The sequence below is a fragment of the Pararge aegeria genome, chromosome 15 (assembly GCF_905163445.1).
Source record: "Pararge aegeria chromosome 15, ilParAegt1.1, whole genome shotgun sequence".
Lineage (NCBI taxonomy): Eukaryota > Metazoa > Arthropoda > Insecta > Lepidoptera > Nymphalidae > Pararge > Pararge aegeria.
Window position 1 is genome coordinate 8369256 of NC_053194.1, and position 21422 is coordinate 8390677.

At 36.1% G+C, this 21422-nt stretch overlaps 3 protein-coding genes and 1 non-coding gene across 8 annotated transcripts in view; 1 reads left to right on the forward strand and 3 right to left on the reverse strand.

Annotated features, from left to right (window-relative positions):
- The window catches only part of LOC120630075 (uncharacterized oxidoreductase YtbE-like), a 41162-nt gene extending 36869 nt beyond the window's left edge, over positions 1-4293 (reverse strand). For 2 of the 3 annotated variants that reach the window (XM_039899218.1, XM_039899217.1), the window contains exon 1: positions 4112-4293. The gene's annotated coding sequence lies outside the window, so the exon portion shown is untranslated. The remainder of the gene's footprint in view (positions 1-4111) is intronic. The other variant, XM_039899216.1, reaches the window with a different exon arrangement.
- On the forward strand, positions 161-15804 carry LOC120630074 (baculoviral IAP repeat-containing protein 3). 3 transcript variants are annotated; one of them, XM_039899213.1, is made up of 3 exons: positions 161-476; positions 3462-3536; positions 13594-15804. In XM_039899213.1, the coding sequence occupies exons 1-3, from the start codon at positions 380-382 to the stop codon at positions 14658-14660; spliced, it is 1239 nt and encodes a 412-aa protein (XP_039755147.1). In that variant the 5' UTR covers positions 161-379; the 3' UTR covers positions 14661-15804. The 3 variants fall into 3 exon arrangements, with proteins under 3 accessions (XP_039755147.1, XP_039755148.1, XP_039755149.1); XM_039899214.1 differs by lacking the exon at positions 161-476 and adding an exon at positions 3079-3175; XM_039899215.1 differs by lacking the exons at positions 161-476; positions 3462-3536 and adding an exon at positions 4309-4538.
- A 2020-nt stretch (positions 15805-17824) lies between these two features.
- LOC120629888 (DNA mismatch repair protein Msh2) overlaps positions 17825-21422 on the reverse strand; it is a 35078-nt gene continuing 31480 nt past the window's right edge. Inside the window, exons 14-16 of the mRNA XM_039898965.1 lie at positions 19839-19930; positions 18608-18833; positions 17825-18302 (exon numbers count right to left, since the gene is read on the reverse strand). Coding sequence (XP_039754899.1) covers positions 18069-18302; positions 18608-18833; positions 19839-19930 — 552 coding nt within the window. The 3' untranslated portion in view covers positions 17825-18068. The remainder of the gene's footprint in view (positions 18303-18607; positions 18834-19838; positions 19931-21422) is intronic.
- Trnak-uuu lies at positions 21012-21084 on the reverse strand. The gene has a single exon. It is a non-coding gene; the product is annotated as a tRNA-Lys (tRNA).

Below are 21422 nucleotides of genomic sequence, written 5' to 3' on the forward strand. Positions count from 1 at the left end.
ATACCTATACATGCTACCCAGATACTTAGACAGGTTCCTACCATAGATGACGCGTCAGCGGAAATGTGGGCGTAAATACATAATTGAATCCTACGTCCTTTACGTAGATAATTATTATTCATTGTGTCAATCCGCTATAAACGCAAAACATCTGTATTTTCATCCATATGTTTCCGAACGTTCAGATGGAAACTCCACATTGCAACATTTTGCGTAACGTAAATCGATTTTCCCGAGTTGCGGCCGCCCTACATTGTTTCCATAGTAGTTCCTGTAACGTAGTACGGTAGTGAACCAGGAAATGTCAGATAGAACACACGCTCTAGGCTCCTGAAATCCGGCATTTATGCCGGCGTTCGGAAATTTCGGGGCGTAAACAATGAATTTATCATGTAAACTGCTTTTATCACTACTCAATTGCAATGGTGACTCCAAACCCTCTACTTCGCGTGCGCAGTGCTCCAGTAGTTCAGAAGGTAAATATTTACTAACATTGGTCCGATTTAACATGTATTACTGAATTATTACTGCAAATACGACTAATATACAGAGATCTTGTTTATTGTTTGTGTAATCATGTGCCATTCTTTTTAATAGCTTTGTAACAGCATTTTGCCTCAGAATGTAATGAACTAATAGCCTACTTCGCACAAATTGACTGAAACTTTTATAGCATGCATGGACCACTCAATTATACATAATATTTACAACTACGTCTGCTTACAATATGTCATTTTTTATAACCAAACTTTTACTATTCTACACAATACATCCCGACCTTCCGCGTCGCTTTGCTTAGCTTTATTTTCGCTCAGAGTTCTCTCGAACTTTTTTGATGTTTACTCGATTCACATAGGTCAAATTCAAATTCAAATTGCTACTGTGTACGGTGTTGTTACCTTGCTCCTATATAAGTTGATTAAAACACTTTAATGTTTGTGATTTTATAATGCGATCTAGGCGCAACCAATGATTTGTCGCTGGTTGCATTACGGCTAAAATATATTCATTACTTTTTGTATGTACGAGTAAATTATTTAGTAGAGATTAGTTTAGAGATTTGTGCACAACAGAATAATTGACAACATTATTATTTTTATAGAATAAGGCTAACCAAAGATTCCAAATCCAGCTGAACAAAATATTATGTTACCTGTATTTAATTGATAGACTGTTTTGCCTTTTGGTATTATTTTCTTTTGAAATGATGTCAAATTAAGGCTAATAATATTTATTTTTTATTTTAATTGGCTACATTTCATCAAAGGCTTGACCTAGGTTATAGACGCTACAGCTAAACACCTCAAGTTGCTGTAGCAGCTAAAAGTAACCGTAGCGTCAAGTCGTAGTAGTAAAAGCTACTGCAAATTGCAATCCTATTTCCGGCCAGCCTAATACAACTTATCAACTTTAAATATTTGTGCTATAATATCCAAAGAAGATACAAATACTTGTGTCAAATAGTAATGTAGCGTTTTATACTCTTTAGAAAGTTTAGATAGACGCACCTATTTATTTTTTAACTGTATTGTAGATACAGTCGTCTTATTTGTTATTTAAGGGTTCTTTGTGAATTTATATTTTTCAAAAGTTGATATCTACACAAGGCTTTGGGGATGAGACGACGACAGCTGCGAAGCACGTGGAACAGCAGCTGCGTAACGCCCGCGCACGAGCAAGCTGCTTGCGCACCTGCCAAATTTTACCTCATTTTTTTACTTCTATCAATTTAACAGACTGCATATTAGCATCTGCTCTCGTTTTTTTTGCCCTTGATTAAAGCTTTTGTTATTATAATGTTATCTATGTTCGTCATTCGTAATATTATCAAATATGCTACAACACTGACCTCTTTAATTACCACACAAGAGGTCAGTGGGATACATCCACGGCCATACGTGGTGTCTGTTTCTGATGAAGTTTGCATTTCGTAATAATTCAGTTGTCAAATTAATTCTAGAATAAATTAGCTTCTGTTAGGCGGTTCAGTTTAATTTACTTTAAATATTTATGTACAGCGACGTTACGAATATAGGTTTCAGTTTTTAAGTAGTACCTTTTTTAATTAGAATTAACTCCAAAATTTATTAGACCAAATTCAATTATTCCGCAGTCTATTAACGTCCCGCTGCTGGGCACAGGTCTCGCCTCTCATAGGAGAGACAGTTTCAGGGCACTAACCTAGCACCTGGCGGGTATGGAGTTCTTACGAATATACTCAAACCTAATTCTCTATCATAAAGGGTTGTCTGGAGGAGATCGCTAAAGCGATACGACCGCCTTTGCGCATCTTATATATATATATTTATTGTTTTGTTATTTCTTGTTTCCGCTTTAAATTTGTGCAATAAAGACTTTTTTTATCTATCTATCTATCTCAAAAATTCATTGAGCAATAAAAATCAATGACAAAAAAATATCAAAGGTCTCAGATTTCAGGATGTCGTTCAGTTTTTGTCATATAAATATCCTTAATTTTTCTTTTAAAAATATCAAACTGTAGAGGGTAGTTGGTCAACGTTGACATAAAATGTAGGTATGTGTTTCTTCACCATTTCATAAATAATTCTTTGTGATCACTGCACTAGGTTAAGCAGATAAGTGAATCAAGAGGGCAGTTTAGGTACTGTCAAAATTGCAAATATTAATTAATTTATTTATTTATTTATTCCCATCTTAAATTTTTGTCATTACAGGAAAAAGTTATCCTAATTATTATATGGGGCTGCGTCTCCTACTCAAAGGTTATTTTTTTTGTAATGCCACAATGTACAATTATTTTAAAGGATTTTATTGCTTAGAATTTACGGAACTTTTACTTGAGGTTTGTCTTTATAAATTGACCAGGCTAAACAATTCCTCTCGGTGCTAATACCGAGGAATTGTTTGTAAAGTATATGGGATGTTAGTACGGGAACAAAATTGCATAACATTCAGTTTACGAAAACATGATGATTGTTAACAAGGGAAATTGCAACGGCTTGTAAAATGTAAACAACAAACACTGCTTTAAGCAGGTAGGTAAATACCTATCATAATTCATAACGTCACTTGTTATTACGTAAGGTATGTTTATCACCAACCTAACTCAGTTTATCCATTCATGCTTACAACGACAATCGCGTATCTGCTAACGTAGCTGCAATACATACCTTTTATTGTGATATTTTCCGAGGTAAATATCTTATTTATTACCAAAGTCGTTTGTTTCATGTGCATCAAACGTCAACTGATAAACTAAATCTCTGGGATAAATTTTATTGATATATCTTGACAATTAAATGATTAATGTCAGTATTGATAGCATTCTTGCTTTCTTTATATTAATTATTTATTTTATTCGTTTTAATTGTGGTTTATTTAATAGTTAGGAACCTACATTATATATAATATTATTTATAGGTAAATAATGAAGTGTTAGTTTCCTTATTGATTATTTAAATGGTATTTATTTATTTCAGGCATGCAAAATGAATCGTCTTCTGAGGAACAAGGTGTCGATGATGAAGCAGCTGGACCATCCCGGGTAAATAAAGGTACGTAAAATTCCGATGAAACAGTACGTAAATCTTTATATAATGTTCATTTTATTTACTTAATATTAATGTTGGCATACCTACTTGTATGTGACGATAAGAACAGTCCTTAGATTATAATTGTTATGTTCTCTATCCTACAAAAAATCGTAGAACGCGGTAGCTAGAGGGAAAGCCCGCCAGAGTAGGGCCAAGCGGGTGGTCATTCTAATTGAGATACCTACCTACATTAGGTATATGTAGCAGTTTGAATGATAGCGGTAATACTAACCGACACCATATAATTTATAGATATCTAATATGTACACGTTTACATAAGAATTTGTAAACGCGATCTTCAGGCAATAAAAGAAAAAAAAAAACAGTAACTATATAACTGAAAATAGGTAGGTAAGTATAAAGCATAAAACAAAAAAGGAATCATAAAAAAACCACACAGTACAGAACAAGAGGCATTTAAAAATAATTCATTTCAAACCAGTAAACAAACCGATTGGACTTTACATTAATTATTAAAGTTAATTTGTAGAAACAGATATTAAATACCTAATCTGGATTCTCAAAATTGTACTTACAAATTAAGCTCTTTGTTGATGTTTCTAAATTACACAAACAGCTGATAGAATAGTTGGCACTGGTAATGGACGCGACGATGATGGCGGCAAAGAGCGGTGGATGGCGGGCGCGGGGCTAGTCTAGGCAAGTCATTCCGGGCGGTTCGAACGCAGCACCGCGGAGCGCGCCGATACACAGACCGTTTCTGAACGTGGCACACGTATTATCGGCGTGCTCAGAGAGTCGGAGCGCCACCCGTACAATTCCGTTTTCCATCGATTCCACCGACAGTTGCGAGTTTCGCGCTCATGGATCAAGAGTTGTGTTGTTAGTTTTATTATCGGTTTTTACTAATTAAAGTGAGAGTGAGAACAATAACTGTTGCAAGTTGGAAGTTGATGTGTCTAAATTGTGGATTTGCCTGGTTCCAAATGGATTCGATAAGAGGTGATTTTTATTCTTTACATTTATCTACCTATTTTGGGTAATTTGTTGAGTTATTCGAAACGAGGACGACGTCATTAAGTGACTTTCCTGTTGATTATAGTTCACGTATACATTACGGAATGCGTATGAATACATTAATATTACCGCTCAACAATAATATTGTACAATTTTAGGTTATTCTACTAAAACATGGTATTTTTTTTCACGACAACTACAGTTTGTAACACCTTTAAAATAATTATAACCTCTTGTACCAATCGAAAAACGTAAAATGAAGTACAATTCTTTTAAAATTTAACAAAAATTTAAAATCTTATCTCTTAGAACCTATAATTTCGTTTTTCTAACAAGTTTGCAAACAGCTGTTGGATTCTCAATGTGGAAATGTCAAATTCCACCATATTTATTACATTTAAATTCAATTTTATTTGACTTTTTGTTATATTTAACATTCTGAATGTAAATAAAATGCAGGAATACAATTTATTTTAACAAAATGTATGTAATAGGACAAGTATACAAAATAATTTGGAAATAGGCTCGAAAAGCAATTTTATGTTTTATAAATAATAAACAGCATACATATTCAATGAATAATGCGGTTGCTTTACAAACCATAAATATTTCTTTAGTTTTCTTGCAATAGTAAGTAACTTATTTATTATGTAGCGCCATCTATTGATGAGTTGTTAAAGTGTCATAATTCATGTTCTGCTACAATAAAGAATGTTCAGCCTACAGATCTAAAGACTCCTAGTCGTACAAGCCTTAGGGCTTAGTAAAAAGTACCAAGAATATACTTTTTCAAACCTTGCTAGTTACCTAAGAAATACCTAATAATGTCTGCGGCTTCAGTCTGTTTGAAAGCAAAAGCAAGTAAAGTAGGGAATGCAAGTGTGCTGTGCGAGTCAGCTTATATTATTCAATAAGAACAAAATTACTGGTTTCACAAACTTATTTACTATCATTATTAATTTAAAAAAATAGTTTGTAAAATGTAAAATAAAATAAAATATTGTATGATAAACGATTTTTCACAAATCTAGCAATTAAAAATTTTTCTTCCAATTTCTCATTAAAGAATTAGTAAAAAATTTCTATGTATCTTAAATAAATTGATGGAAGTTTTCAATTGAATCAAGAATTGCTAGAATATACTTTTTTTGCAGTCATTATATGTATAAATAAGTATATAGAATTATCATGATTAAATGTCTAGTAATTATTGTTTTCAATTCTTTGAAATGATAACGAATCAGTCATTAGATTATAGCATACCTATAAGTACCTATTAAAGCTGATCATTTTATAAAGACTTTAGATGTCAAATCATTATAAACGGCCACATGACAATTTCTCGTTGAAAACATTGTACTGTAAAAAAATTGACAAATGCTGAAGCCAGCGATAAGTTTTCATATATTACCTATATTTATTTTTAAATTCTAGGTAAGTTAGTATTACAGCTATCTTGGACTTTGACCTAAACTCTCCATGCTGCTGTGACCAAGTTCTTAGCGGCCAAGCATTATTTCAAATGAATAAATTATAAGTTTACACAAAGCATTTCTTTTCATTTAATCAACTTAGATTATGTAGCGCCATCTATTGATTGGTTTTAAAAGTATTGAGAAAAAAATTAATTATAAAGTATCCATACAAACAACTGCTAGCGACATCTAGTTGCAGTATTACACAAACTTCAGTTATTGTATTAATGAAATTTCAAGTCTAGTAAATTGAGCAAATGTCAAGTTAAAAATTCTTATTGCTTGAAGAATTTTAAGTTCTTTGGATTTTTGCTTCTGGTTTGTTATCACAATCTGTTTATAATTAGAAAATCTTTAACACAATTTACATTCCTAGGTACTTCAATGCAGTCTTGAACCACTGTTTTTTTTTTATTAACTTTGTTCTAAAACCTATAAGATATAATATAAATCGATTGTTGTAAGGTATAAAGGTGTAGCTAATATATAGTTAGTTGCTAGGTTGGTTGGTTTAACAAAGTCAATATTTTTTGTATAACCTTGTCTACCCAACTGAGCCTCAAATGGTGCCATGACCTCACAAATAGTGTGAGTTAAACTTATTTAATATTTCGGCCTGTATGGCAATGAAAATATATTGGAATCATATTTCTGCCATCTGTTATTTAGGTGGAACAGAAAAGAAAACGAGAAATTTTGTTTTTTTTTCAATCGTAATAATTGACGGATCAAGCAGATGGCCCACCTGATGGTATGTGGATAACCATCGCCTATAAACAGAGCATGCAAGGAACACATCCTGCAACATGCCACCCAGTGTCCATCAATTCGAGGCATAGGTGTAGGTAGTAGGCCTCATGTGCACAATTAAACCAGCACTACTCCCTTTAGCATGGAACACAGCATTGCAGCAATGCTTCTTAGCGGCAGAAATAAGTGTGGCGATAGACAAGCTCTATCCCATAAAGCTCTACTACTACTACATTATACACATACTGTAATATGTATTACAGTAGTTGTTGTTTTAGAATTTTTTGTCTTAGGTATACCAATATCTTAACACAGGATTTTATGTTTGCATGTGTTCTATTTACTTGTAGCTACATACATTCCTAATAGCTTGTAGAATTACTTTGTTTTATAACTTAATGTCATCTAGACTTAGGTCATGTAATATCCTTAAGGAAAATGTTGGGTCTGAGAGGGCAACCTTGTGCCATAACATGAATCAGCAGTCAATTAAAATTATAACAACCTATATCCTATTTTTAAACATTTTTGAAGCTTTATAGACGAAGGTCACCAATGTAATCATAATTGAAAACTTTGTGTAATGTAACACCCTGAATACGAGATTTCTTCTATTGTTGTACCGACATGACTTATCGAATTACTCGCCTAAACAACTTTGTAACGGCTACGGGAAACTATAGGTTAGAAACACTTAGAGAATGGAATGCAGCCCCGCAACTACAATCGTGGGAGTTGGGAGTATCATTATACGAAGCGTCTTGTCGGCGCTGGCGGCCTTCCATTAGCGATGTCTTCCTATTCGCTACATAGCTGAATAATTTCATCGATACGTTGATAACTAACTTTTTTTATTACGCTATTCGTCTTCATCTCGGTTCATTCATATTCAAAAATAGCTGATGCTGCTGGTAGCTTTCATTCATTAAGTTTTATATTCAACAGCACGCCGCCTTTGTAAATAATCTCCCCATCTGGCGGATGCTCATTTCCTCTGATACCGTTTCCGGGCTATATCCTTTGGGTTTGTTTTCCTATCTTTTATGATGACAAACACTGTTAAATTGTTTTGGATGTATAGGTTTGAAGGCGAATTGCCCCATAGAACCGATTCAGTCAGTCAAATTTAAAAGAAATCAGGAATTTGTTACGACTACGCATTATTAACACAAATAGGTTATTCAGGAGTTGTTTAACAACTAAAATTTAACTGAACTTAAATTTAGATTCTAGAACAGAATATATATTTAAATAGAAGGTACTAAAAATTGTGATTCAGAAATACCTTGATTGAAAAAGTATTAAAGGTTTAAAGTGTTTTACTAATTTATCCTCGAGCAAACTGCCGACTATTACCTGTTTTCTATTCTAACACCTGAAAGACTTAACGTTAAAGATAAACTTCGATATGTACGTCTTTTGACGATTTCTATCTTATGTTTTGTTACAAAGCAACTTATGCTGCGCGCTCAAGTTATTTTAATAAGAACAATCTTAACAATCGTACTTATTACAAGGAACTTAAAGTATATTTGTAATTTTTTTTTGCTTACTTACGTTAACTACTATATCCCCATTTCCATCTCTTTCCCTATTTCTTAAATATGGGTACCAAGGCCATATCAAATAAAACCATATGGACTTCACCATAAAAATCGTCTGTCGGACTCGTTTACTTGGTTTGTAGAAAGACATTTTGCATATACATATGTATTCCTTACAGCTAAAGATTATTTCTGGAATACCTACATATCCAAATAGGCAACCGCCTAACTTTAGGAATACATTAAATTAAATTACGCAGTTTGATGTTTCCAACACAAAAGCTTGCTCCAGGACTGATACAGGCATGACTCTTTACTTCTTTCTTTTAGGCGGAACACGCTTACTAACTGAAGAATATTGGTGTAACAGAAATAGTGGTTACATAAGTCTCCCTGTTTGTCCAACTTTGAAGCGGATGCTTGCGCGTTTCCAAGAAAATGACTTAATTCAGGAGATAACGTTGTATATAGGTATAAACCGGTGTTCACTGGTATATATAGTGCTGCGTAGGTGCTACAGGCGAGGCATTGGAATTCGAAAGCCGAGCGCCGACCACCCATAGGCATGAGAACACGGCCGCGTCCCCTTCCCCACGGCTCGGCGCCGCCTCTCGCCGCTCTCTTAAGACACAATGCTGAATTTCATTTGCTCTTAACGTGCTATGGACCTTGGATGCGAGGCCCTTTTGTTTTATTTTCCTCGTCTGCTCTTTTTTATTTCGAGAGAAACACATGTCACAGTATTGAAATATTGTCATTATTTAAAAGCTTTTGCTCTGATCTGATTATATCTTTATTTTTCTTGTGGTTTAACTCGTGGATGCACTTTTTTTCGCTAATGCCACGTTGTTTGATCTTAATGGCAGATTCTGCAATGACACAAATTGTAAATGAGGTCTACATTCTTTGTAAATGAGAACATCTCTCGTTAATATCAAATTATGGAATGTTGTGCATCGGAAGGAGCTTTTTTTACTGTATAAAATCGTTCCTTACTCCATTTAGAATTTTTATTCTTTTCGCAGTATTCTAGTATTGTTCCGTCAAGTTGCTTTGGGTTATATCCGGGTTTCTATCCGGGTGTCTGGCTTAATTAATTTTGTCTACGAATGAGTTGTCGCCTCTACTATGTTCATTACCGTCTCTACATGTAGTGCAGGAAAAGACACATTATCCACAAAATATAACTATGATTAATAAGACAGCAGTCTTATTTTATTATATACGAAACATTTTAATAAAACTCATTGAATTTTATACAACCGGACTATTTGATCTAGCCAGCGTTTCATGTTTCATCATTAAACGTTTCAGCTTCATATTCATAATTTTTCATGCCGAGTTCTCATTTTTAACCACCGATAGATTTGCAATTTATAATATTTCCACCAAAATTGTCATACTTAATGAGAAATATTCCACGATGTGAATAAAATATCGTCCCTATTACCCTTGCCGCATTGGAATCTAAACATCTTAATGAAACGCATTGAATTTGGACAGCTAACAATGCTGTATACCCCTACCCACTACTAAGTACCGTCCGCATTCCACAGCGTCACTTTTTTATTCGGTACAGCTTAGACCCGCCCAGCAGTACCGCCACATTCCAAAGGCCCTTTTTTACGCTGTGTGGTCGCGGTTTCCGCTGAAGACGGCAACGTCGCGTCTCAAATATGAATGAAATCCGGTCGCCTGTGAACGGAGCGGCAACGTCGCCCCCAGACGCTAGCCCGATTGAGAACTACGAGCTACATCTCTCCCGCGTCGCTCCTTGCGCCTCTTGCCTTGTTTATCGTGATGTGTAGTAGATCTTAGTAACTATGCACCAATGGGCCGATACTACAATGGCCGCTTGAATCGCGGTGGTCATACTTATTTAACATCTGTCAACCACACGTGATACTTAACGCCTGCGTTAATTTTGTTACAAAAAATATGTTCACTTCACGTTGGTCGTGTAGGTGGTGGAAATTTGTTTTCGTATTCGGTACACTGCATTCGTCTCGTATATTTTACAGCTCGACATGTATGGAATGGTTTAGAGAAACGATAAAATCAGGAATTTGTTTATTTTGTGTAACTAGAACTATGTGACCAATATTATAAATAATTGGGAAATTACATTTTGAAGTACCCTTTTTACATGCATTACCATTATGTATTTGGATATACCCGACCTTGAAATGTCATAATGGTGACTACGGCTAGGTTTTACACGAATCTCTAACTACATTGACAGGCCTTAAAATTACACTGTCTTAAAAGACAGTGTTGTAAAATTGATTTATCAATCATACAAGCAATGCGTGTAGCCAAAAGTAAACCTCACGTAATTTTGTAAGTTACGTTGTATAAAAATGCTCATAGATAGTTAATGCAAGCATCGTCAGTCCATTACTGTCCAATGCTGGACTAAGGAATCTTCATTTGGTCGCCGCATCCTGTTCTTTACTGATACTTTGACCAAAAATTTAAATGATAATTATCATTTATACATGATATATAAAAATGGTCCATAAATGAACTCCTAAAAATTACCGAAGAAACATTAAGCTTTTAATGAACCCTTTATTCGAAAGCTACGTTCGGAAAACTATATAACCATACGTTGTACACGCAAATGTGAAAGCTTTTCATGCACAATTTTCATTAGGTTCAACAGGCTAGTGAAAACTACATTGTACATTGGATGCACTGCCATAGCCATACGAATGTTTGTATATAGCTATAAAGGAACCTTAACGCTATGGTCATTTAGCCATTAACTTCCATAACAATGGCCCCGAAAAAGTAACAGTATGGGGACCCTCACCCGTCGCAGACAACACAGCTGTGCAAAGCTCCCTACGTAAGCGAATTTGAACCCTCCCAATAGCAAGCACGCATGCGCAAACTAAAGCTTCAATGTCGCCCCAACCCCTGCGACACAACAAATGGAGAAGCCGACGATGCTAGTAGCTCGGCGGAAAGTGACAATATTATATCGTATAATGTAAATATAACTAACAAATCGTGATAGTTTAGTTTGAAATGTGCTTTTCTCGTGTAAGTTAGTTAAGTGAAAACTGTGAAAAGGTTTAACCCTCAAAATGCCACTACTAGTCGATTGCAAGCTAAGAAATGGTAAATATCGATCGATGTTTCGCGGCCATTACTACGGTGGTTATGTTTTCAAAGTCCCTTTACTTACTAGTATCTGAGTGTAATGTTGAACTTTCAAAATATTACAGACTGACTTAATATAATATAATATATACTTTCAATTATATTTTATTAATCAAAACAGTTAAAATAAATTGGATACTTAATATAGGTAATACATAAAATATCGACCGTAGTTATCGTCTGAAAAGTAACTTACTCACTGGCTAATGAACCAGTCCCAAGTATAATTAATATGAGTTTATATTAACTAATTAAAATAACTGTTAGCTCAGTCTAGACTTTGACACTTATAAAAATTGTCTGTCATTGTTTGCCAAAACATTCACAGTAAACCAATTCGTATTTTTTATAGTTTCTCTGTTCAAAACTTTTTTAATTAATTAGGCCCTGTAAAATCACTTCAGAATCGTTTATAATTAATGAACGATTCAGACCGCTTTTCTTCGATAATAGAAACTAAATTAGTCTATTTAACAGCTAAGCTACGAAGGTCTAAACTTTGGTCTAAGATGTAGTGTGCTAACAATTGGTACTCGTTTTCACATGCGTTCATTCACATACAATCTCATTCTGCTTGTTTCTACGTAGGTTCCATCCACCAATGATATTAAAAAAATTCGACATCAGCTAATTAAAAAAAGTATACCAAGCTGGCAAGATTACGCGCAGCTTAGTTTGGTGGATCTAGAAGCGTAGACGCATGAAATTATGCACAGAAATTACTCATGAAACTTATATTATATATTAAGTACAGCCGACCACAAGGGAATGGCGAAGGCAAATATTCCATTCTTATTAGACTGATGATCTTTATAAATTTCTGTCTGAAATACAGTTATATAATATTGATCTAAGAACTAGTAGTGCTGGATATTTCGAAAATCCATCCCTAAGAACCTTGAAAGCTTATTTTTCGTTAGACTTCAAACTAATGTTTGTTTGTGAATACGGAATATTATTCTAAAAGTTGTGTTACGGTTTAGGAATGTCTAAAACATTCGTAGGCCTGAAACTTTTAGATGGGAAAAAATTGATTGCGGTCGTTGGGTGCGTGCGCACCGAGTGCACGTAGAGAGGGCGGGAGGGCTGAGGTGGGAAGGGAGGCTGCGGGAATGGAATGTCGATGACGCAGCCAGGCCGCAATGGCCGCGAACTTGTTGTTATGTGAAACTGTTTGAACACTTGTTTGCTGCTTCGCCTTACAGTTTACACCTTTCCAACTTACACGGTGTCTTTAGCTATAGGATGAGCGCAGATTTATGTCTGTAAGGATCTTATGCGAAGCTTACCTACTTACACCCTGTAATTTAGATGACTACAAACGTTTCTATGATTTCTAACACATGTTAGATGGTAGCGCCGTCCATTAACTTTCCTACTGCGGATATTCATTCATTGCTTGTATTGATAGTCTTGAGTTACGCGAACCTGTCTCACTATTGAAACATACGAATTTACTAACACTTTGTTCCGATAAATTATTCAAATTAAACTGAATGCCTTTACCATATGTTAATTTCCTTCATTCCTCAAAACAGCATGACGTATGTATAGAATAGAAGCATTTCCAGAAGTAAATGTGTTTAGTAATAACGTACTTCTGATAGGTCCTCTTATCAGTATTTCATTATCCAGGTAAAACTGAGTAACATTATCATTTATAAACGCATACTCGGAAAAATGATATTGAATGTTTACAAAGAATCTACTTATTTTACAGCAGTAAGTGCGCTAGACATATAAAGCGCACGCACTTTCGTAATTTTATGTCCTTAATTTTGTATACAAGCAAAGGTTACTTTGTAGAAGTATCTGACACAATGAACATGAAGCTTAATTTGCAATAGTCCGCAAAAAGCAGTCATTTCTGTATTAAAAAATATACTATGCAACTCTTAAACAGATATCATCCTCTCTGGAGTTATTGTGTTTGTTTACCGTCTGGTTTAAACGGATTATAGCAAACTAAGCGTGATCTTAATATCTTTTCGAATAAGTGAGTGAATATATTGTGTACAACAGCGAGAAAAAAAATATTACTAATATATTAACGTATTAGTTACAAATCACAGTGATTATAAAGATTGTCTTATTTATTTCCAGTGCCTGCGAATACTGCGTCACCAATGGCAGCCGAGATGTTGGCGCACTTACTCAAGACGCATCCGCCTCTAGGACAGCTGGTGCTGACGGCGCCAGGCTGCGACTCCAACCCGGGAACACCTTCCACCTCGCCCACTGCTGGCTCACCCTCCTCCTCCGCTGATAAAATTGACAACCGCGATCCCTTCGTCTTCTACCCTGACGCGCCTGACATGCGTCGTGAAGAGGAACGGCTCAAGACGTTCGACAAATGGCCCGTCACATTCCTATCGCCACAGCTTCTCGCGAGAAACGGATTTTATTATCTTGGTCGCGGGGACGAAGTGCGATGCGCGTTCTGTAAAGTGGAAATCATGAAATGGGTGGATGGTGATGATCCTGCCAAAGATCACCAGCGCTGGGCGCCGCAGTGTCCGTTCTTGAGACGCCAAGCCGGCTCCGGAAATGTTCCCATGGAGTCTTCGCCCGAAACCGCGGGGCGAGATGAGTGCGGAGTCCGAGCGCCGGTAACGGCCAACTCCGTCCGTATGTCTGGACCGGTTCACGCTCGATACGCCTCCGAAGCTGCCCGTCTTCGTAGCTTCGCCGATTGGCCTCGAAGTATGCGCCAAAAACCCGAGGAACTAGCCGAAGCAGGCTTCTTCTATACTGGACAAGGCGATAAAACGAAGTGCTTTTATTGCGACGGCGGTCTCAAGGACTGGGAAAACGACGATGTTCCATGGGAGCAACACGCCCATTGGTTCAGTCGCTGCGCGTACGTTCAACTGGTCAAGGGTAAAGAGTACATTCAGAAAGTCATCTCAGAGGCGTGCGTCATTCCCGCTCCCGTAGAAGAAAAAGTAGCGAAAGCTCCAGCCTCGACCTCGGTCGAAAAAACCAGCGAAAAGGAAGAGAATCACGTCGAAGACACGAAGCTGTGCAAAATCTGCTACAACGAGGAAAGAAACGTATGCTTTGTGCCGTGCGGTCACGTGGTCGCCTGTGCGAAGTGCGCCCTATCGACGGACAAATGCCCAATGTGCCGAAGGACGTTCACAAATGCAGTGCGTCTCTATTATTCATGAGAAGGGTCCCTCACTGGACTTGTTACTAGTCACTTCCCCGGGCGGCCCTGATGCGTGCTGAAACCACGCCGATAACCGCTTAACTGTGATTAAACATTTTGTGTAAGTAACGTATTAAAATATAAAGCGGTGGGGCAACTCTAGCACTTCGGGCAACCGAGTGAAAGCGCAGGAGTTTATTGTAGATGTTGAAATGATTTTAAATTATTTATTGTTTAAAAGTATAATGTCATTAATTGTAAATAAATCTTATTGTAAATATTAGCTTATCATTTTGTCCCACCGACAAAAATGAAAGTCTTAAATTTGAACTTTCTAATGCAATGACAAAGTCGTCGCGCATTTATTAACATAATATGGTAAGCTTCAAAGCAGTCGCGACTGGAGAGCTGCGATGCTGCAAATCATCCTAACAAACTAATTCATCAATTCAGTGCACTGAATCAGTGACTTTGTTATTTGCATTATAAATGTATAACGAACATTTAATTTTGTCATAACGTAGAATCGAAATTGAATTCAATTGAAATGTTTAATTTTTTTTCCATTAAACAACTAGTGTCGTGATGCCTGCACGTGATGTTAGAAATTTATGTTAGTGCAGTATTAAAAATGACTTGATGTTAAACAATTGTTCCTGTAAATAGTTTATTTTGACAATAACGGGAAAAGTAAAGTATTAGGTAGACATAACGATAAGCAGAGAAAAATAATGTGGTAAAAAACATCCTTAGATTTTCTAGCCAAAAAATACCTATTGAAACGAAAAAGTGTGAATTCAGTAATAAAATACCATTGATAATATCGGGTGTTTATTAGTGGATTTACGCGAGTTTTGCATTTAAATTTCGTTAAAATAATAATTGTATTACAAAACAATAATTGAAGACATACGTAATAATATTTGGACATTATAAAGCACAGATTTATTAAATAATAAACAATTCATATCATGTATTACTCACCTAATTGATAGTATCACAGAACTGATTTTTAATTTTAGCCTTAACATTTAAATATATCACTGAAATTAATTATTGAGAGAATTTATAAGAGTCACATTCAATAATATGTTTTTGTCATAGTTAATTAAGCCGATTATTTCTTCCTGTTGATGTTAATAAAGATAAAAAATGTTAAATTATAATTTGTTTTATTTCCAAGCAATTTAAGGATTTAGCTTTCATGAAACTTTTGCTACCATGAAAGTTAAACATCATCATCATACTGAGCTTAAAAAATTCAGTAGTTGACCCTTAATACGGAGGCGGCCAGTACCCTTAGTACACGATTTGTAAGTTCGCAATCGAAGAGTTTTTCGAGGATCGAAATTTTGAAAGTCAGGGTAAAATGGATCTCATTTATGTTGTATTTTAAAGCTGAAATTTGCCTACAATACTTCAGCCAGGAAGGGCTTGTGGCAGATTGCAAGCGAGCAAATCTTGTAATAAGGCCATAGTATCCGATATAACATTATACGTACAGGCCTTAATGCCACTCGTTTTAGAGTCGCAAATTTACTAAAGATTTTTTATTTTACAAACTTTCAGTCAAAATTACGAGCTGAAGAATTGTAGTCAAATTTAAGCTTTGTCTAATAGGAATAAGTTTGATTTCAATCTAACGTTCGAGAGATTCGATACTCTTAAACAACTACTATTGCGAACGTCCTAGTCTCATACGTACGAGTTTAGTACACTGAAATGGTCTCTTTCGTGCCACAGGGGTGTACAGCAATGATTTCCTGACTCCGTCTTAAGTTACCTACTGAGAAATGCTTATAAGAAAAACCAAATGGTTAGGGACTACCTAATAGATAAAAAAGCTTGGGTGGGAATTATTACTGTAACCAAGTTGCTCGACTAATAATTTAAGATGACAATGTGAGATGTCGATAACAAAAAAAAACACCCGGCTAAGTTTGTTGAGGGCTTCTTCTTAGACCAGGACGCGTTTGAAAACTTCGTAGCTTTAGTTATAAGTTTACGATTATGGTTCTCTAAATCAAAGGCTACGTAGTTACTCAAACTCGTATTGCATTATGTTGTCCAGGATAAAACTTGGAATTCCCAAAGAACAGGAAGGAAAACGAAATACAAACACGGGTGAAATCGTCACTGAGTCATAAGCTCTTACGAGAGTAAATAAACAAATAGATATACTACGACAATACACACATAACCATCTAACCCCAAAGCGTAGCTTGTGTTATGGATGCTAAGATGACTGATGAATTTTTTTTATGAATAATGTACATAAATAATTATAATATACATAAAAACACCCATACACTAAAAAACATTTCTGTTAATTACACAAACATTTTCCAGTTGTGGGAATCGAAACCACGGCCTTGGGACTCAGAAAGAAGGGTCGCTGCCCACTGCGCCAATCGGCCGTCAAGTAGCTATATATCCATTGATTGAATATGTTATAATATAATCACATCGACCCACAACAGGCCACAGGTCTCCTCCCACAATAAGAAGCGTTAAGGGCGCTGGCCCAGTGCGGATTGTTGGGACTCCACATGCCTTTGAGAACATTTTGGAGAACTCATATGCAGGTTTCCTCGTGATGTTTTCCTTCACCGTTGGAGCAATTGATGTTGAATTCCTTATAACTTAAATTGAATCATGAAAATCGAAACCGGCACCTCCAACTTAGCTTATCCACAGCGTTACAAAAATGGTTTAAGGAATTAAATTGCAACATGCTTCTCTGAGAACCAACTTAAGGCGGGTTAAATAAGATCATACGATCGTGATGTAAATATAATAACTTAGTTACTCAGTTTTCAGATAGAAAAAAGGATAAAATATACCCGAGGGATAAAAACATAACTTAGAAAATGTAAACCGAAATTGATTCACAATATGATAATTGACGGCCGATTGGCTCAGTTTGCAGCGATCCTGCTTTCTGAGTCCAAGGCCGTGGGTTCGATTCCCACTACCCGGAAAATGTTTGTGTGATTAGCATAGTGTTTTTCAGTGTCTGGGTTAATATGTATATTGCTATTTATTTAATATGTATTATTGATAAAAATATTCATCAGTCATCTTAGTACCCATAACACAAGCTACGCTTACTATAGGACTAGGTGGCGATGTGTGTATTGTCGTAGTATATTTATTTATTTTATTTATTATTTATTCCCGGATACAAACATAACTTAAAAAATGAAAACCGAAATTGATTCACAATATCTATCCACAACTTATATAAATAAGGTGATGGCATAAGCTAGTTTGAAATAAAGCAAAATATTTATTAACGGGCAAAAATATTTATTCTTCATCCATTCGAAATCAATGAAACTTCATATAGCAATGGTCGAGAGCATTACGATTTTTTTGGCTTATGGGATCTTTAACAAGTAGATTGTAAATATAGCTCCCAGATTTTTTATATCGTTAGCAAAGATTTTACATATTTGCTGTCCTGTCGCAATACTTCTTGTTTGAGTTTGTTTATTTCTGCCATCATTTCATCGTCGGAAGCAACGGACTCTTGTATATTTTTACATTTGCGTAAGAAGTCTACGATAAGTTTCTGGCCTTCGGAGGTTTCTTCAGTCTTAACGGAGGACTCGACTTCAAACAGGTTCGTCTCTAATTGAGCTTGTTTTGCTTCTGCGTACTGTAAAGGTTAAAAAGCATGATTTTATTAGGGCAATTTCAAATATAATTCTCTCCTTGAGTAATAAATAGCCCATAAATCTTTCTATACATTTGTAAAATTTAAATGAATCAAACTAAACAAAACTGCGGAGTTTGAATATTTCTGTGATATTATAAAAAAAAAAATTACACAACATCTCTTCTCAGTGGAATCTGCCTTCCGAACCGGTGGTAGAGTCACTACAAACAGACTGACTTGACGTTTCAAAAGTGCTTATAAACTAGGCCTAAGGAAGTCGTTTTTTTTTGCCAAGCAGTTTATACCTTTATAATAGAGTCCGGTAAATCTGCAAGCTTCGCTACATGCAATCCAAGCGAGTGCGTGGCGGGTCCGGGCGCTATTTTATGCAATAATAACAACTGTTGGTCCACCACGGAGGCCTCTGCGTGGGAGTTGACTATGACGTTAGGGTGTAGACTCGGCAAGCGCGTCAGTTCGTGGTAGTGGGTGGCGAATAGACAGAAACACTTGCTTTCCGTCGCCAGTTTTCTGAAAATATATTTATATCGTTACTATAGCTGTCAGGTTGATGAGTGTGTTACAGGAGTTCCCGGTCACGATTCCGGCCAGAGGCAATTAGGGAATTTATAATTTCTGAATTCTCTCTGGCGTGGCTGGTTGGTGGCTAAGCGATTTAATGTTGCGGTGCGCTGTCGCGTACAAACCGATTCCCCTTATCGGTTTGTACGCGACAGCGCACCATACTCTTAACACGTTAGCCCGCTACCGTCTTAAGACTGCATCATCACTTCCTAAGGTAGGTAGAAATTGCAGTCAAGGGGTAACTTAAAGTGGAAAAAAAAAGGTAGTCTAGTTAATAGTAGTAGTCTGGATACCTGATATCTGAGATCGTAGCGAGCAAACCTGTTAGAGGTATGATAGTTATATGAAACCCATACCTGAGATGGTAGCGAACTAAACTGTTTGAGGTACTAAAGTTATATTAAATAAATAAATAAATAAATATACTACGACAATACACACATCGCCATCTAGCCCCGAAGTAAGCGTAGCTTGTGTTATGTACTAAGTACTGTAGTTATGGGTACTAAGATAGCTGATGAATATATTTTTTTTTATGAATATAATACACATAAATACTTATAATATACAGATAAACACCCAGACACTGAAAAACATTCATGTTCATCACACAAACATTTTCCAGTTGTGGGAATCAAACCCACGACCTTGGGACTCAGAAAGCAGGGTCGTTGCCCACTGCGCCACTCGGCCGTCAAAGCCCCCAACCTATGGTTTCTACACGGCAACGTAACGGCACGCTGAATTGCTTAGCGGCAAGTCTTTGTTGGCAGGGTGGTAACAAGCCACGGCCGAAGCCTCCCACCAGACTAGAGAAAAAAAAATCGGAAATTATAAACTTCCTAATGCCCTCGCCGGGAATCGAACCCGATCTCGATATAACAAATACAACAGCGTTCACCACTGCGCCAGAGGAGGATATGGATATCAAACATGGATGTCAGTACTTACTCAGCGATAGCCCACGCAATGCCACAGCCCTCATACGTGGATGTACCTCTGCCGAGCTCATCCACCAGCACCAAGGAATCGGGACTAGCAGTCTGTAAATAAGACAGAAGTTGGAACACGACTTCTTTCAAAATGTAGGAGTTTAGACTTCAAAAAGGGAGGTTCTCAATTCATCGGAATTCATTTTTTTTTCCTAAGACAACTGAACCGATTTGAAAAATTCTTTTTTGTTTTAAAGGGCATAATTTAAATTTAAATTTCATCGAATTTAGGGGCCATCCATAAAGTACGTCACACGAATTTTAGGACTTTTGAACCCCTCCCCCCGTCCTTGTCACAGGTTGTCACATTTTTATAACCCCCCCCTCCTGATGTGACGTCACACATTTTTTAAATTTATGTATGTATTTAAAAATAATCGAGAGAAAACAGCTATTTTCATTTTTTACTTATTTTTATTAAATAATAATCTAATAAAATCAAAATTTTTAATTCACATCCAAACTTTGCGTTTTAGTATTTTAAATTTTAACATGTGACGTCACAAAAGTATTGACCCCCCCATGCCCCTTGTCACACGATGTCACACTTCGGTGATACCCTCCCTCCCCATTAACGTGTGACGTACTTTATGGATGGCCCCAAATCGGTCGAGCTGTTTTAAAAAAATCAACCATATTGTAACCCAAAGAAGGTTTTTTTGAGGTTCTGAACTCAAAGTTGGTAGAAAACTGCAGGCAAATCCTGAATACCCTGGCATTGAGATGGATTGATCGGCACATGAGATGTTTATGAAATTTAAGTGGTACTATGAAGAGTTTGCGAGTTTGGGAGATTGACGACCTCCCTGGCGCATTGGTGAGCGCTGTGAATTTAAGTACGAGGTCCCGGGATCGATTCCCGGCAGTGCGAATTGGGAAATTTATAATTTCTGAATTTTATATGGTCTGGTAGTGGGAGGCTTTGGCCGTGGCTGGTATCTGCACGTATCGTTTATTAATTGATTTTAATAAACACTATAGAGCAGTTCCTTTATTTATGAGCAAATGTTTATAATAAACAAAAACGAATATTCCATTTAGTACTAAGTACTTATTTTATTTAGTTTTTCCTTTTTTTTTATTGTTGTGTTATTACTTCATTAATATTATTAAATACATAAAAAGTTACTCCCGCCCGAACAGGGACTTGAACCCTGGACCCTTGGATTAAAAGTCCAATGCTCTACCGACTGAGCTATCCGGGCTATGAGAAGAGTAGTCGAAAATTACCATACAATTTTAAACAATATTTAGCGTTTGCGATATATAGATTTTGTTCTGTATAAGTTATTGATTTAGCGTTTTTTTTTTTATTTTATATAATATTTAGCGTTTGTAATGCATAGATTTTGTTCTGTATAAGTTATTGATTTAATGAAAATTTTATATTTACCTTACTCACCTAGTATGGATGTATGACTTACCAGGTGAGGTTCCAGTCAAGGGCTAATTTGTAGTAGAAAAAAAAACCTCTTTTTAAAATCAACGGCTAATAATAATTGCGGCTATCATAATATTGCAATCACACAACGCAAAGGATTAC